Source organism: Typopeltis vanoorti, chromosome 1 (genome assembly GCF_054136105.1).
Source record: "Typopeltis vanoorti isolate ZY-2024b chromosome 1, IOZ_Tvanoo_1.0, whole genome shotgun sequence".
Classification (NCBI taxonomy): domain Eukaryota; kingdom Metazoa; phylum Arthropoda; class Arachnida; order Uropygi; family Thelyphonidae; genus Typopeltis; species Typopeltis vanoorti.
This window is the reverse complement of record NC_143549.1, coordinates 50,356,262-50,373,524: the sequence shown is the minus strand read 5'-3', so window position 1 is coordinate 50,373,524 and position 17,263 is coordinate 50,356,262. Positions and strand designations below refer to the sequence as shown.

Genomic DNA, 17,263 nt, shown 5'->3' with positions numbered 1-17,263 from the left:
ATTTTGTGATTAATTTCGTAATGACGAATATTTGGCTCTGATTCTTTCGATAAATTCATTATTTCCAGGTGCATTGTATGTAATGATGATGCAATTGAAAATAATAATTTCAACGAAAAATAAGGTTTATATTATTCTTGTTATTATTATATGAAAGCATAGAAATTTCTGTCGTCAGTTACGAAATTCGAACCTGATACCGGAAAGAACCTTTAAAAGTGTTGAGATGTTCTTACTGGAACTGAATGGCTTTGTTTTTCGTCTTGGCATTTCTTACACTCAAGAATTATAGTGAAGTATTCAGATAAGAGAGAAAATAAAGTCCAAAATTATCCCGCCACACATATTATGACGTGCATTTGTTGGTTGATGATGCCATTAGATTTAGTGTTGCGACATAAACAAGTTCCGAAAATCAAATTTCAGTCATTTGTGGTTGAATGCATGCTGGGATCTCAAATTATTAAATCACCCCTTTTGTTGCATTAATAAAAATTTTCACATTCCGATGAGCTATAATAATAAGCTTACGAAACTTATTACATGAAAATATGTGAAAGTAAAGGTAAGTAGCATAGGGAACATGGCCTTTTGCTCTTAATTGAGCATTTAAATTTCTTAAATGGACCTCTAGATTTGAATGTGTTTCAGGAGTTGCTTCGTTATGATAATATTTTAGAGAACAAACATGTTGAAGAAAAAAAACCTATTTATTTAATTTTTTAAATACCTATATATATATAAATAAAATAAACATTTTATATGATTAATATTTGCTCGACATTTTAAATAAGCATCATAAATAAATAACGAGGGTGAATTCTCTGATACAAAATCTCATTCTTACTAGCAAATTATAAAGATCTTTTGACACTTAACAAAAATGAAACGAACCAAAATTGGTGTGCAACAGGCACATTGCTTCCCGATAAAAACATCCAAAACATTCATTTATTATTATTATTATTATTATTATTATTATACAGGCTCTTTCAGACAATGACAAGCGTTCACTGGGAGCTCTTCTTTTACACATAATTCCTAAAATATCTATCATATCTTTCTTTTAAAAAATCAGCAAAGATACACTCCAAATATTCACCAGCCCATTCCAGAGCATTGGACATTACAGTATATTAGAGTATGCTATTTTATGTTAATATTATGGCACATTAGTGAATAGAATTCTTTCTTCCTGGCTTTTATTAGTGCCCGCCGAGCACACTGTCAGAGTAGAAGGATCGATGTTATCATTTTCGTAAACATGTTTTCTTTTTAATTCAAAATAATTCTTATGTTCTCATTTGCTATCTCCAAGTAACTGATAAAGCAAACTTCAACATCATCTCAAGTCCAATTTTAATTACCCACGAAGGCATCCACTTTCTTCTGAAGTTTAAGAAAGAGAGGTTCTAGGAACCAAAGAAATCCACAGAAAATAGATATTCCTCCCATGATCACAAAAAGACCATCATAAGATCCCTCATGGTCTCTGAAATGACCTGTAAATAAGAAAAAATAATAATTTAATTGGACGTTTTAAATATCACTTGACTGTAATAAAAATTATTGATCGGCTACATTGGAAAATAGGGTTATCTGTGGTTTACGAATGGTGAATTACTAACGTAGTATTCCAAAGGCAAATTAGGCTCGACGGGTGGAGAATGTTTTTTAAGTAAAAATCATAGAATAAAGTAGTGGTTTCACTATTTTTTCCAGCACCTCTATGGAGGTGCTGGAGAGGAGAGAATAGTGAAAGACTCTATTCGGGAAACAGTTCATACCGTACCTTGAACGCATTTTGCAGTGGTATATTGAATATATTGAACACCGGTTAGTAGTATGGGTGGCGGTTCTGACGAGATCAAGATCAAGATAAGATAAGGAATCGTGACGTGATTGGTTGATGACGTCATTGTGTGCGTGGCTTCATGGGTGTGGAATGTTTGGAATTTCTCTGTGGGGATATGTGTCACTGGCTTCAGTTTTTGCGTTTTGGTTCGCGTATAGGATTATGGGTGATGGTAGAGATAAGGATTCGTGTTGTGATTGGTGGTGCACTAGTGACAAGATGAAGATCAAGATAAGATAAGGGATCGTGTGGTGGGTGGGTGTTGTTATCAGGTGTAGATAAGTGACGTCATTTGTTATTTGTAAATAAATGTCGTCATTTGTTATTTGTAAATAAGTGACGTTGTTGTTTTGAATGGAAAGGGATATATATTAGAGATAATGATTCGTGTTGTTATTGGTGGTGCACTAGTGACAAGATGAAGATCAAGATAAGATAAGGAATCGTGACGTGAATGTTTGTTGTTATGAGATGTAGATAAGTGACGTCATTTGTTAGATGTAAATAAGTGATGTTATTGTTTTGAATGGAAAGGGAAATATATTAGTGTATAAGTAATCGTGTTGTCATTGGTGGACACTTCTGACAAGATCAAGATCAAGATAAGATAAGAATCGTGACGTGAAAGTTTGTTGTTATTGATTTTGGAATTTTGCTGGGGCCCTTGTCTGTCAGAAATATCATGTGATGTTTTTGGTTCGTTTATTGCCATGTGGGTGATATTTAGAGATAAGAATCGTGATGTTATGTGTTTGGAAATTCAGAGTTTCGAGGGTTTTCTGAATAATTTAATTATATGCTATGTCACTCAAACATACAGTTTTTTTTTTCTTCTATAGATGGTTGTACTAATTTTCCAATACATTATGAGGTATTTCTTTCCTGTTAAACGGTGGGATTCTTAGAGTAAGTCGCGATAGCGGCAGTGTAATAAGCTCTTCGAGCTTTTCTGAATAATTAATGATATACTTAAAATACCTGTCCTTAAACACACACACACACACACACACACACACACACACACACACACACACACACACACACACACACACACACACACACACACACACACACACACACACACACACACACACACACACACACACACACACACACATTAGACATAAAAATCGCTAATGTATCCATGTTGATACTCTAATATATACCCTATGATTATTCTTATGGGAAAAAACTATTCAGTATTAGAATTACGCTTACCAAACAACATGCGAGCAGTTATGTTTAAGTTAAAAAAGTACTTACAGCTTTCCAGATGACTCTTCTAAATACGAATATTTCAAAATAGTTCAATTTTATATCCACAACACAACACAAACACAAAAACCACAAAGAATGAAATTTCTGTAAATACTGTAACCTGAACTAGTTACTTCGTCCTTTAGATTACAGACCGTAGATGCTGGGGTTTTGTCATTTGCAATATCCCCCAGCAAGCGGTTTTCTTCAAAGGGATGACATGAGTCACATCCGTAAATTGGGGTATTGTTCAAAAGGTAGCATTTCCTCAAGTTTGGATATTTCTCAAATAATTACATATGACTAAGGACTTAGTATCAAGATGTTTGAATAACACATATCCTAAAATTATTCATTCTTCGTTACCATCGGAATTCATTGGTGTTGTAAATTAATGGTTACATTTAATTTTAATTTAGAGTACTATCCGATTGGTTGTCTGTATTAATTCTTTCCCACTGTTGTCCAACTTTGGTGGGAAAGTCTATGCACCATTTTGTTTAGGGTAAGTGTTATTTCCGGTTTCTAATTCCGATTGCTGTTAGAGTATGGAATTCAGACAAGTGAAATTTTTTTTTAATTTTTATTTTTATTTTTTTTTTTTTTTTCAATTGATTAGTTATTTTCTGTATTTTACTTTTATAGTTCATATTCTAACAGAATAACTCAGCAGAATTAATAAATATATAAAGTATATGAGAATTTATTTCCCAACACTGTATATTTCTCATTAAGTTTTACCTTTAAGGTATCTATCTTATCTGGTTGCCTTTTGTTGTACGTAGGTGAGAAATCGTGTGTTTTGTTTCGAACTCTTGGTTTCCGTTGGGAAATTACCAATATAACTATTAATTTTACCTTCGATTCCTTGTGCTCTTAACCTATTTCTGTAAGTAGAATTTATTTGTGAATTATTTTCCCACACTGTTAATTTTCATTCATTATCCTTGTTTGTAGATAACGAACAAATAAGACTTTTAATTCAATGAATCAAAAAAAAAAAAAAATTCTCTGGTTACTTTGTGGCATGAAATTTCACAAGGGAAAAAAAAAAATGTTATCTTCCTTCTTAAATTTGTATAACACATCTACGACACTCAATTTGTTCATTTAATTTACACATTTTTTTGAACGAAATATTATTTACAAATTGTATTTACTGAATCTCACAATACAGAAAATAAATAAATTGAAAAATACATCAAAGGTTCTTCCATGTTTGTGGAATTGCCATCGTATGGTTTTGACAATGTGACTCTCATCTGAAAGTGAATTTTCATTTGGTGTTTGTTTGTTGGGAATTTATTACTGTAGTAGTAAAATTAAGGGTTGCATATTTATATTTTCGAATCCAATACGTATACTTCAGAGAATTTTTAAAAGCACAGAATCTTTCGTTATGTTTCCAAAAACATTTCAAAGTACACATTATGTTTTCACGTTTTGGGCCTCCAATTTCATTTAAATCAAGAACAGGCCTCCCTATTAACTTCGTTAATGTTTTTGATTTTTCTCTTCCTTTGGAAAGTAATATATGATATTTGCATATTGATTCTATCATCCAATCTCTTAGTTTGTCCAAAGCTAGTGAACCAATTTCCCACTTCAGCTGATGGTTATATTTTATTAACCAAGAATTCTGTTTTTTAACTCTTTCAGGTAATTCTTTCCAACTACAAGGTGATTTTTTCACTGCATATCTTACACTAATTCCATCAGAAATACAAATTTCTTTAGGAAATAAATTTAAACTCTTATTCAACAAAAATTGTACATCAATTATCCCAATGATAACTGAAAGTTCGTATTTTTCACCCACTTTCGATTTTTCATAATCGTTTTCCTTCATTCTTCTTCTTCTTCTTCTTCTTAGATTACTTAATATGGCACCACAAATAAATAGTTATTTATTGTTATTTCACTGATTATTAGCTATGATCATATACTTTATGGTAACATTCGTTTACAAAATTCTAAACAATTAGAACTTTTCACAAAGAAACTTTCAAAGAATTTCTAGCTCACCCATTATTTTTGCATTACCAAACACAAATCACAAAACGGCAGCTGCAGTGGATGAAAGATTACCTTAAGTCCAAAGTTACTCAACTCTCTGGTATTTTCTTATAGTACTGTTTACACTTACCATCCCCTACCCTGACCGTTCCTTCAAAAATGAACCTTTTGTGCAGATGACTCAACGACATGTTTTCACATGCTGTTGGATATACTGTTGGTGTGTTTTTATCTTACTTTGTGTAGGGAAAGGTAAAATTTGTATACGTGTCATCTGTAGAGTACAAACATTTTCTCTTTGCCAAACTTTAAAGAAGTGTTAAAAAGAAGTGTTAAAAAGAATAAAACGTGACTTTAAAGAAGTCACGTTTTATTGGTTTAATTAGGTGCTTCTCTCTTTCTCTCTCTCTGTAAAAATAACCAAATTCTAACAGTTCGGATTTTCGATTATGTGAACGATTTGTTTGTTTGTTTTTTTTCCTTTTTTTTTTCTTTTTTTTTCCTGTCCTGGCATTAATTTCACAGTTGTGATTTTTTTTAAATAACTAAACAGAATTGCATTAAGATATAAAATTGTGGATTTAAATATCAAGATCTAATCAGAATAACTGAGTAAAAATTCACTGTGGAAAAACACAACAACAAAAACACACACTTTGTTCATTTAAGTTTACAAATGCACATTTTATTTTGCTGAAATACTATTTACAAGTATATTCACTGAGAAAAATTCGAAACATGTAATTACCTAAAAATATTTCACAATATTTAGTTTAGACTCTTAACATTTTCCAAAGAGTTTAATGAATAAAATTTTTGTTACTCACTGTTTCTTGGTTACATTACATCAAAATAGCTGGTCACGCAAAAGAATTTTTAAATCAGATACCATGGTAACCACACTTCCATACGTTTGATATTGTGTCAGTCTGGAAATGACACCATGCCTCACTAAACATTCTGTGTATTCTTTTGTCAGCAAATATACACAAACAGTTTTTGTAAAATGTTCGTAAATGTCCCAAAATAAAGAATCTTTATCGAATTGGATAAAATCTTGAAAGTCTAATTTTACCATTGATGAATTTAAATGTTGAGCGATAATTTTTCCCATTATACGAACAGATGGTAATTCAGTTTCCAAAAATAGTAAATGATTATCAATGTCGTACATTTTTGGTGAAAATCTCTCAGCTTCTTCACAACTAATAGAAAAAAACCTTACTTCTATCAGCTCCTGAATCATCAAGTATTAGTTCCCCGTCTTGGCATTTCGGAATATAACACTCACCGAGGTCCATTTTGTAGTCAGTTCTTCTTTGCAAGTAGTCGAGGATATCAGACCACTTCCTGCGTAATTTTTCCCAAGTGGTCTGGGATAAATACATCACAATGTACGTGTCTTCTAAAATAACAATCGGTTTCCATCCTTTTAGAGCTAGGTGAAGAGTTTTGTCTCGTGCTATTTTCCTGAAGAAAGAAAATTTCAATGACTTTTGTGGCTCAACCATTATTTTACTTTAATTTCCAAGATACCAATCACCACAACACAATACGATAGCTGCACGGGATGAACGAATTGTCGTAACTGCAAAGACACTTGACTCGTTTTTTTATCCTTATAGTACTGTTTACCTGACCCTTAACCCTGACTGTTCCTTCCAAAATGAAACTTTTGCGCAGATGATTCATTGACATGTTTCTACAAGGTGTTGGATAAACCATGACGACAATGACGGATGTGTATCACCCTGGGAAAATTCCAAGATATCTTATCTCAAAAACATCACCCACAATTCCATAGCCAAACAGAACATGACAATGTCGTTATGTGTTTGGATATTTCTGGGGAACATATGTCTCTCATACTGATATCACAGAGGGTGACAGATGTCTTCCCTGCAATGCTCCCCCACCTAACCCCATCACCCTAGTCTCTCACCATCCTCTCTCCTCCAGAAGATGTCTGCTCAGGCTAGTGGAGATGAGTGAGCTCATCGTTTGCAGATATCTTTTAGTGATGTCACCTCCAATTGATACTGATAAATTTTTTGGGAAAAAAAATTTAAAAAACTGGTTTTTTATGATAACTTTTTAGGAAAAAACGCATTTTTTATGAAAACTTTTTTGGAAAAAAAATAAAAAAACGCTTTTTTTTATTTTTGTTTCACTAATTTTATGACTAATTTTATCCAATTCGATAAAGATTCTTTATTTTGGGACATTTACAAACATTTTACAAAAACTGTTTGTGTATATTTGCTGACAAAAAGAATACATGAGGCATGGTGTCATTTCCAGACTGACACAATATCAAACGTATCGAAGTGTGGTTACCATGGTATCTGATTTAAAAATTCTTTTGCGTGACCAGCTATTTTGATGTAATGTAACCAAGAAACAGTGAGTAACAAAAATTTTATTAATTGAACTCTTTGGAAAATGTTAAGAGTCTAAACTGAATATTGTGAAATATTTTTAGGTAATTACATGTTTCGAATTTTTCTCAGTGAATATACTTGTAAATAGTATTTCAGCAAAATAAAATGTGCATTTGTAAACTTAAATGAACAAAGATGTGTGTTTTTGTTGTTGTGTTTTTCCACAGTGAATTTTTACTCACTTATTCTGAATTGATCTTGATATTTAAATCCACAACTTTATATCTTAATGCAATTCTGTTTAATTATTTAAAAAAAATCACAACTGTGAAATTAATGCCAGGACAGGAAACAAAAAAGTGTTGAAAACGAATATCCATGTATTGATTATTTATAAAATTCTCTAATACTACCTATTGACATTATTTGTGTTATCTGAAAACAAATCGTTCACATAATCGAAAACCCGAACTGTTAGAAATTGGTTATTTTTACAGAGAGAGAGAGAGAGAGAGAAAGAGAGAAGCACCTAATTAAACTAATAAAACGTGACTTTAACACTGCTTTAAAGTTTGGCATAGAGAAAATGTTTGTACTCTACAGATAACACGTATACAAATTTTACCTTTCCCTATACAAAGTAAGATAAAAACACACCAACAGTATATCCAACAGCATGTGAAAACATGTCGTTGAGTCATCTGCACAAAAGGTTCATTTTTGAAGGAACGTTCAGGGTAGGGGATGGTAAGTGTAAACAGTACTATAAGAAAATACCAGAGAGTCGAGTGACTTTGGACTTAAGGTAATCGTTCATCCACTGCAGCTGCTGTTTTGTGATTTGTGTTTGGTAATGCAAAAATAATGGGTGAGCCACAAATTCTTTGAAAGTTTCTTTGTGAAAAGTTCTAATTGTTTAGAATTTTTAAACGAATGTTACCATAAAGTATACGATCATAGCTAATAATCAGTGAAATAACAATAAATAACTATTTATTTGTGGTGCCATATGAAGTAATCTAAGAAGAAGAAGAAGAAGAATGAAGGAAAATGATTATGAAAAATCGACAGTGGGTGAAAAATGCAAACTTTCAGTTATCATTGGATTAATTGATGTACAATTTTTGTTGAATAAGAGTTCAAATTTATTTCCTAAAGAAATTTGTATATCTGATGGAATTAGTGTAAGATATGCAGTGACAAAATCACCTTGTAGTTGGAAAGAATTACCTGAAAGAGTTAAAAAACAGAATTCTTGGTTAATAAAATATAACCATCAGCTGAAGTGGGAAATTGGTTCACTAGCTTTGGACAAACTAAGAGATTGGATGATAGAATCAACATGCAAATATCATATATTACTTGCCAAAGGTAGAGAAAAATCAAAAACATTAACGAATTTAATAGGGAGGGCTGTTCTTGATTTAAATGAAATTGGATGCCCAAAACGTGAAAATATAATGTGTACTTTTTAATGATTTTGGAAACATAACGAAAGATTCTGTGCTTTTAATAATTCTCTGAAGTATACGTATTGGATTCGAAAATATAAATATGCAACCCTTAATTTTACTACTACAGTAATAAATTCCCAACAAACAAACACCAAATGAAAATTAACTTTCAGATGAGAGTCACATTGTCAAAACCATACGATGACAATTCCACAACCATGGAAGAAACTTTGATGTATTTTTCAATTTATTTATTTTCTGTATTGTTAGATTCAGTAAATACAATTTGTAAATAATATTTCGTTCAATAAAATGTGTAAATTAAATGAACAAATTGAGTGTCGTAGATGTGTTATACAAATTTAAGAAGGAAGATAACATTTTTTTTCCCCTTGTGAAATTTCATGCCACAAAGTAACCAGAGAATTTTTTTTTTTGATTCATTGAATTAAAAGTCTTATTTGTTCGTTATCTACAAACAAGGTTAATGAATGAAAATTAATAGTGTGGGAAAATAATTCACAAATAAATTCTACTTACAGAAATAGGTTAAGAGCACATTAATGAATGAAAATTAATAGTGTGGGAAAATAATTCACAAATAAATTCTACTTACAGAAATAGGTTAAGAGCACAAGGAATCGAAGGTAAAATTAATAGTTATATTGGTAATTTCCCAACGGAAACCAAGAGTTCGAAACAAAACACATGATTTCTCACCTACGTACAACAAAAGGCGACCGGATAAGATAGATACCTTAAAGGTAAGACTTAATGAGAAATATACAGTGTTGGAAAATAAATTATCATATACTTTATATATTTATTAATTCTGCTGAGTTATTCTGTTAGAATATGACCTGTAAAAGTAAAATACAGAAAATAACGAATCAATTAAAAAATAAATAAAAATAAAAATAAAAATAAATTTCACTTGTCTGAATTCCATACTCTAGCAGCAATCGGAATTCGAAACCGGAAATAACACTTACCCTAAACAAAATGGCGTATAGACTTTCCCACCAAAGTTGGACAACAGTGGGAAAGAATTAATACAGACAACCAATCGGATAGTACTCTAAATTAAAATTAAATGTAACCATTAATTTACAACACCAATGAATTCCGATGGTAACGAAGAATGAATAATTTTAGGATATGTGTTATTCAAACATCTTGATACTAAGTCCTTAGTCATATGTAATTATTTGAGAAATATCCAAACTTGAGGAAATGCTACCTTTTGAACAATACCCCAATTTACGGATGTGACTCATGTCATCCCTTTGAAGAAAACCGCTTGCTGGGGGATATTGCAAATGATGAAACCCCAGCATCTACGGTCTGTAATCTAAAGGACGAAGTAACTAGTTCAGGTTACAGTATTTACAGAAATTTCATTCTTTGTGGTTTTTGTGTTTGTGTTGTGTTGTGGATATAAAATTGAACTATTTTGGAATATTCGTATTTAGAAGAGTCATCTGGAAAGCTGTAAGTTCTTTTTTAACTTAAACATAACTGCTCGCATGTTGTTTGGTAAGCGTAATTCTAATACTGAATAGTTTTTTTTTCCATAAGAATAATCATAGGGTATATATTAGAGTATCAACATGGATACATTAGCGATTTTTATGTCTGTGTATGTGTGTTTAAGGACAGGTATTTTAAGTATATAATTAATTATTCAGAAAAGCTCGAAGAGCTTATTACACTGCCGCTATAGCGACTTACTCTAAGAATCCCACTGTTTAACAGGAAAGAAATACCTCAAAATGTATTGGAAAATTAGTACAACCATCTATAGAAAAAAAAAAAAACTGTATGTTTGAGTGACATAGCATATAATTAAATTATTCAGAAAACCCTCGAAACTGTGAATTTCCAAACACATAACATCACGATTCTTATCTCTAAATATCACCCACATGGCAATAAACGAACCAAAAACATCACATGATATTTCTGACAGACAAGGGCCCCAGCAAAATTCCAAAATCAATAACAACAAACTTTCACTTCACGATTCTTATCTTATCTTGATCTTGATCTTGTCAGAAGTGTCCACCAATGACAACACGATTACTTATACACTAATATATTTCCCTTTCCATTCAAAACAATAACATCACTTATTTACATCTAACAAATGACGTCACTTATCTACATCTCATAACAACAAACATTCACGTCACGATTCCTTATCTTATCTTGATCTTCATCTTGTCACTAGTGCACCACCAATAACAACACGAATCATTATCTCTAATATATATCCCTTTTCCATTCAAAACAACAACGTCACTTATTTACAAATAACAAATGACGACATTTATTTACAAATAACAAATGACGTCACTTATCTACACTCGATAACAACACCCACCCACCACACGATCCCTTACCTTATCTTGATCTTCATCTTGTCACTAGTGCACCACCAATCACAACACGAATCCTTATCTCTACCATCACCCATAATGCCATACGCGAACCAAAACACAAGAACTGAAGTCAGTGACACATATCCCCACAGAGAAATTCCAAACATTCCACACCCATGAAGCCAAGCACACAATGACGTCATCAACCAAACACGTCACGATTCCTTATCTTATCTTGATCTTGATCTGGTCAGAACCGCCACCCATACTACTCCGGTTTATTTTAGTACATAAGTTTAATAGAGATTACGGAGATGATTTTACATTACCCTTCAGGGACGAAAAATCTTCAAAATTGATTCTCTTCTTGACGGAAGAGAATCAATTAATCAATAAGTTTAATAAGTTTAATAATTATCACATTCTTTAGAAGGCGAATAATCTTTACATGAGAGCTTATCAATATCAACATGAGTGTATGATGACTGGGTTGCTTCATCCCACTAAAGAGAAGTATAGATAGCACCATTTAAATCGGTTATAGATTATCTTAGAGCTTTGGATGATAACGTACTGCGACATTTAAGAAATGGATGAGAGGAGTGGAGTGTGCTATCATTGGCACAACTAAGCCTAAGACTCTTGTTCATCAAGAAGGTCATTTATGTATAGAGTAAGCATGTAGGCGATACACCAGAACTCTTAAGTATTTGGTAGAGAAATTCCTTCATTGGTAATGAAATTTGAAGAGAAACAGCTGTTCACCATGACCTTCAGCTGATAAGCTCAGTTGATAAACTCAACTTCAGTTCATAAGCTATTATGTAAAGATGATTCGCCTTCTAAGAATGTGATATTGTTCTTCAATGGGAGATGGTAATCCTGTCAGATTCAAAGCTAACAAAATACAATTCTGTCGTTTTGCTTGCAAAATAAGATCTTACTTCATACTTCATCTCCCCATAACTTGGGGATAATACCATCTCTCTCTCTCTCTCTCTCTCTCACACACACACACACACACACACACACACACACTTTTCTGGTACTAATACACACTCTTTTATCTTCCTCATTCGCTACGAAACTATATCCTTTTTAACGATGAAATTATTCTCCACTTCTAGCCTTGCTAGTAGTGCACATCTCAAATTCAGCGTACCTTAGAATACTTCTCTGGCATTTGTGCTGACGCATCAGAAACTTGTACAAAACAAACATTTTTTTGTGCCGCACAGAATTTTTTTCACGTATAATACTAATCATACGAGTAACATCTTTATTTAGGAATGAAGTCATGGTTAACTATTAAATTAGGATTCGGTTTAATTTTAAATTCATTTGTATTTACGAAGGATTTTATTATGTTCTTTATTATTTATGGACGAAGAATAGTCTTTTTTTTTTTGCTTGCCCTTACTCCATCAAAAATCAAATGAAAAATCAAACCTATACTTAGGAGTCATTCCGAAACATTTTTAATTTCATACATGAATTCATTCGCGGCAAGTGATAGAGGACCAGTCATGATGGAGAGCTCCAGCTACTCTGAGGAGAACAAAGTGCAGCCCTGCTTTACCTATGTTTTGAACAATTTCAGCGAATCAATTAAGTGCACCATATTTTTATGTGTGTGAGGGTGAAAATTGTGATTGTAATGGCCAATTTGTGAATGTGACTCGTTTCACGACTGCTTTATTAGAAGATTGCATCAAATGCCTTCAAAAGATGGTTCGCTGCGCCAACGCAATTACGCTTTTGAAGTACGTGAACAATTAAACAGTTAACTTGCTTCAGGATAACCTGAACGCAGATATAATGGGAATCATTGGGAAGGGGGGGGGGGAACAAGCTCAGACTTGGCAAAACCCGTTAATTAGATTGGGATATCATACGAAACAGAAGAGAATTATTTCATTCCTCGAAGGTAAGCAAAATCTCACTGCAAAGGGGACTTTGCATGTGAGAAATGAAGTCTAAATTGTTATGTTTTCAATAGGGTTAATTTATTTTATTGAAAGTATTCCTTTTCTGAAATTTTTTGTAGAATTGGTGCTCCAATAGAATACTATTAATTCAACTATACTTCATTGAAGCTCGTTTTTACAAAATATAAGTAAATAAATAATAAAATAAATAAGTAATAAAATAAACGAAATTAAATTTATAATATTGCAAATAAAATGGACATTTTTAAATGAAAATATATTTCTTTAATAAACTAATAATGTATATAAAAACGAACTTACCAATCATTGGAGGAAAAGCAAAGCCTACAATTCCGGATAAAAAACCCATTGAGCCCATGGCAAGTTCTTGCTTATCTTGCTTAATATATTGTCCAATTAAAGGCGGAAACATGATGACCACACATCCTGAAGTCATTCCATATGCCACTGATAATCCTAACAGCGTGTTAAAATCGCTCGATAAAGGATATAAAACGACCACTACGCCCATGCCAATTAGGTTGATAGTTATAAAGAGTTTCTTTGAAATTATTTCTCTGTCTGTGATCCATCCAAAGCAAAGTCTTCCTATAACATCGCCCACAGCAAACACTGATAGAATAAATTTCCCTTTACTTAACTCCACTCCTCTGTCCAATAGGAAATCTATAATGACCGTCATAGTGGGTATGAATACAAACACATAAGTTGCCAAAGAAATGCTGATTAAGCAAAACATTGGATCGATCATTATTTTCGAAATGTGGATAATATGTTGGAATGCTGAAATATTTTTCTTTTGTGTGCAAATCACTCCTGAAGAACTCTCTGTGCAATTTACTTCTACAACATTTACTTTGATTGGCAAATCGTCCTTCATATTATAGTTATTTTTCTTTGCAACTATTTGCATGTCTCCATTCAGTTCTGTTTTAATTTCTGGGTCTTTCAAACTGTTGACGCAGAGAGTGATTTCCTGTTTGCCTTCAACTTTCCCTTGATTTAATGATTCACCGATGTTGTCTTTGTTGCTGGGAATTAGATTTTGATTCCTTCGTTGTTTTTTAATCCAGGAAGGCCGACGGAGAAGAATTGCGAATGGGATCACGTTCATTACGATTCCAGCAAGAATTAAATACGTACCTCGAAGACCATACTGGCGAAGTATGTATTCGATTAAAATTGGCAAAATAAACGATCCAATACAACCACCTGACATGGCGATGCCTACAGCTGTTACTCGGTAACGAACGAAATATTGATTTAAAGACACTTGGTATAGAGTGTTGGCGAGTCCGAATCCCACACCTAAAGAAAACAGAAGGTAGGGCCAATGAATATTTTACTTGAAAGGAAAAGAAAGAAAAAATCATCTAAAATAATAATTGTGGAATAATAATATTGATGATGATTTTCTCTTCGTTTATAATATAAATAATACCGGTGATTATTTATAATCATCGATATTATTTAAATCTAATATTAGAAAAATCTAAAAGAATACAGAGAAAATGTTTTTCTCTGTATCTCTTACAATAAGATGAACACTTTCTCTGAATTGATAGTTTGAAGTTCAAACTATCAATGCAGAGAAAGTATTTACAAATTTGAGAATTAAGTGACGTCAGAAATACTATTTTTATTAATAAAACGTATTGTGTTATTTTCTAAAAAATGTAAAAATAAAAGATATAATTAAATTTTCAAAGTTTAAAATATTTTATTATTATTTCAAAATACTTATAAATTTCTGGATAATTTTTCTAAAATGTCTAGTAAGACAGACTCTTTTAATAATTTTTAATCATAATGTTACAATTAAATGATGACAAAGACAAATAATGTCTTTGGTGACCGTTGGATATAAATACCCTTTGAGGGTAATGGATGGCAATCCTGTAGCTAATGAAGTTCTAACTGAGGTTCGGCTATTGCTGTTACCCTTCTGCCACGATCAGAGCTTTAATTGCTCAATAACACCTTATCCCTACACTGTCCTCTACAGATAACGGGGAAGATGAAAAGCATTCTTGCTTCGCCCCTTTAAGCTAGTTCTTATATATATAAGGACTATAAGAAATAATGTCTTTGGATTGTTATCTGAGTTTTGAACAATTTAGAATTGATGATTGATGTAGATAAAGACCGGCATGATGGTTGTTGTTTCGAAGAATGTTTTTGATTTCAGTCGTGATTAGTGAGTTTTATATTTTGTGAATCTTCTTTGACAGCGGAGTACAAGGCAAGACTTGGACTTTTGATGCAATTTTTCGGCCCTTGACTGTTCTCTTCTCCATTACATTATAGAGAGCCTGTGTAGCTCAGTGGATGTGGCGTTTGCCAACCACGGCGCTTGGCCACACGAAGGAAGACTTGGTTTCGAGTCTAGTCGGCGACTAGAGGAAATTTTTCTAAGCCTTTTTTCGACCGGTTCCCGAGTTAGTCGAACTCTGGCACCGGCAAGCAGGTTTTTCCTCCCGGAAACTCGGGTTTTTCGTCCTGTAAACTCAAGAAAATCGACCGTAGAACCCACATTATTTCAGACATTAAATATATTGTGGTAGGGTTAGGGACCACGAGATTGCGGCACATTTGGGCCGTCTCTCTTCACTGAGTACCGCTTAATTAGTGATAGCAGTGGGCCAACTATCTCTGATTGGTACCAGTGGAGATTGAACTGCCCACTCAGTCTCCAAAAGTAAGATAGCGCTAAATGGCCTCGCCTACTCCCCGTATACGGGAATAAAAAAAAAAAAAAAAAAAAGGCGTTAGCTGATATATATATACAGTATATATATATATTTCTCAGGTAAGCATATCTGAATAAAATAATTTTAAAGATGAACAGTTTAAGTCCCGACGACTTTGTCCGATCTCTGGATAATAAGCTGGCGCTCGACCTCCTCAAAAAACTGTTGAAGAAATTTGCGGTAGAGTAGCCAGGGTTTCTAAACCTATATTCGGCGAAAATGACTCCGCAGAAGGGGACAACACAACACCAGGGGAAGAAGGGAAGATGAACCTGATAATCTCTGCTCCCACGTCAAAAGACAATACAGAAACCCATGCTCGAAAAAAGCGTAAAACAGCGGAGACTCAGGTAAACGAGGGGATGGAAGAAGATGCCCCCAACACTGACCTCCCCACACCCAACAATGAAAAAGTCCCGCCAATTATACTACGGTAAAAAGAACGATGGACGGCCCTCAGGCCTATTATGCAAAACCACCAAATTGCCTATTCATGGGCAAAAAACGTAGACGATGGAGTTAAAATCCAGCCTGCCACAGAAGGCGACTACAGACACCTCACAAAAACCATGGATGAGTTAGATATTAAATATCATACTTACTCACTGAAGTCAGAGAAAAATCTCAACGTTGTACTCAGGGGAGTAACAGAAAACATCTGCACAAATGAAATAACTGAAGACCTCCGCCTCCACGATCTCCCACCTGTCAAGGTCAGAAGAATATTACGAACCGAAGATGAACAAGAGTCCAATGCCACTAGTACTCGTAGAGATACCTAACACACACAAGAACATATACAATATAACAACGATCTGTGGTCTGAAAATCACAAATGAACCACTAAGGAAAAGATCCTCGTCGGGCTAGTGCCACAGATGTCAGAAGTACGACACGCACAGAAACTCTGCAGAGCAGACTACAAATGCCTCAAATGTGGGCAAAACCACCCCACAGCAACCTGCTCAAAACCAGAACTTCACCAGCCAAATGCGCGAATTGCGGGGCCCTCCACCCGGCAAACTACGGAGGCAGCAGTCACTACTCTAAAAATAAAACAGACAACAAAAGGAAACAGATCTCTCAACCCTGCCCACAGGCACCAGAGTCGAGAGCTTCCCAGTTGCCTGACACCCAACAAAAGAGAGCTGGTATTTTGTTCTTCAAGAATTTTGTTCTTCAAGAATCTCAAACCATCTTCTCAAAGCTTGTTAATGAAC

At 33.5% G+C, this 17,263-nt stretch overlaps 1 protein-coding gene across 1 annotated transcript in view; it reads right to left on the bottom strand.

Annotated features, from left to right (window-relative positions):
* Positions 1–872: 872 nt before the first annotated feature.
* The window catches only part of LOC150109962 (monocarboxylate transporter 12-like), a 30,296-nt gene continuing 13,905 nt past the window's right edge, over positions 873–17,263 (bottom strand). Inside the window, exons 3-4 of the mRNA XM_090416080.1 lie at positions 13,594–14,601; positions 873–1,502 (exon numbers count right to left, since the gene is read on the bottom strand). Of these exons, the coding sequence (XP_090272206.1) occupies positions 1,360–1,502; positions 13,594–14,601 (1,151 nt within the window). The 3' untranslated portion in view covers positions 873–1,359. The remainder of the gene's footprint in view (positions 1,503–13,593; positions 14,602–17,263) is intronic.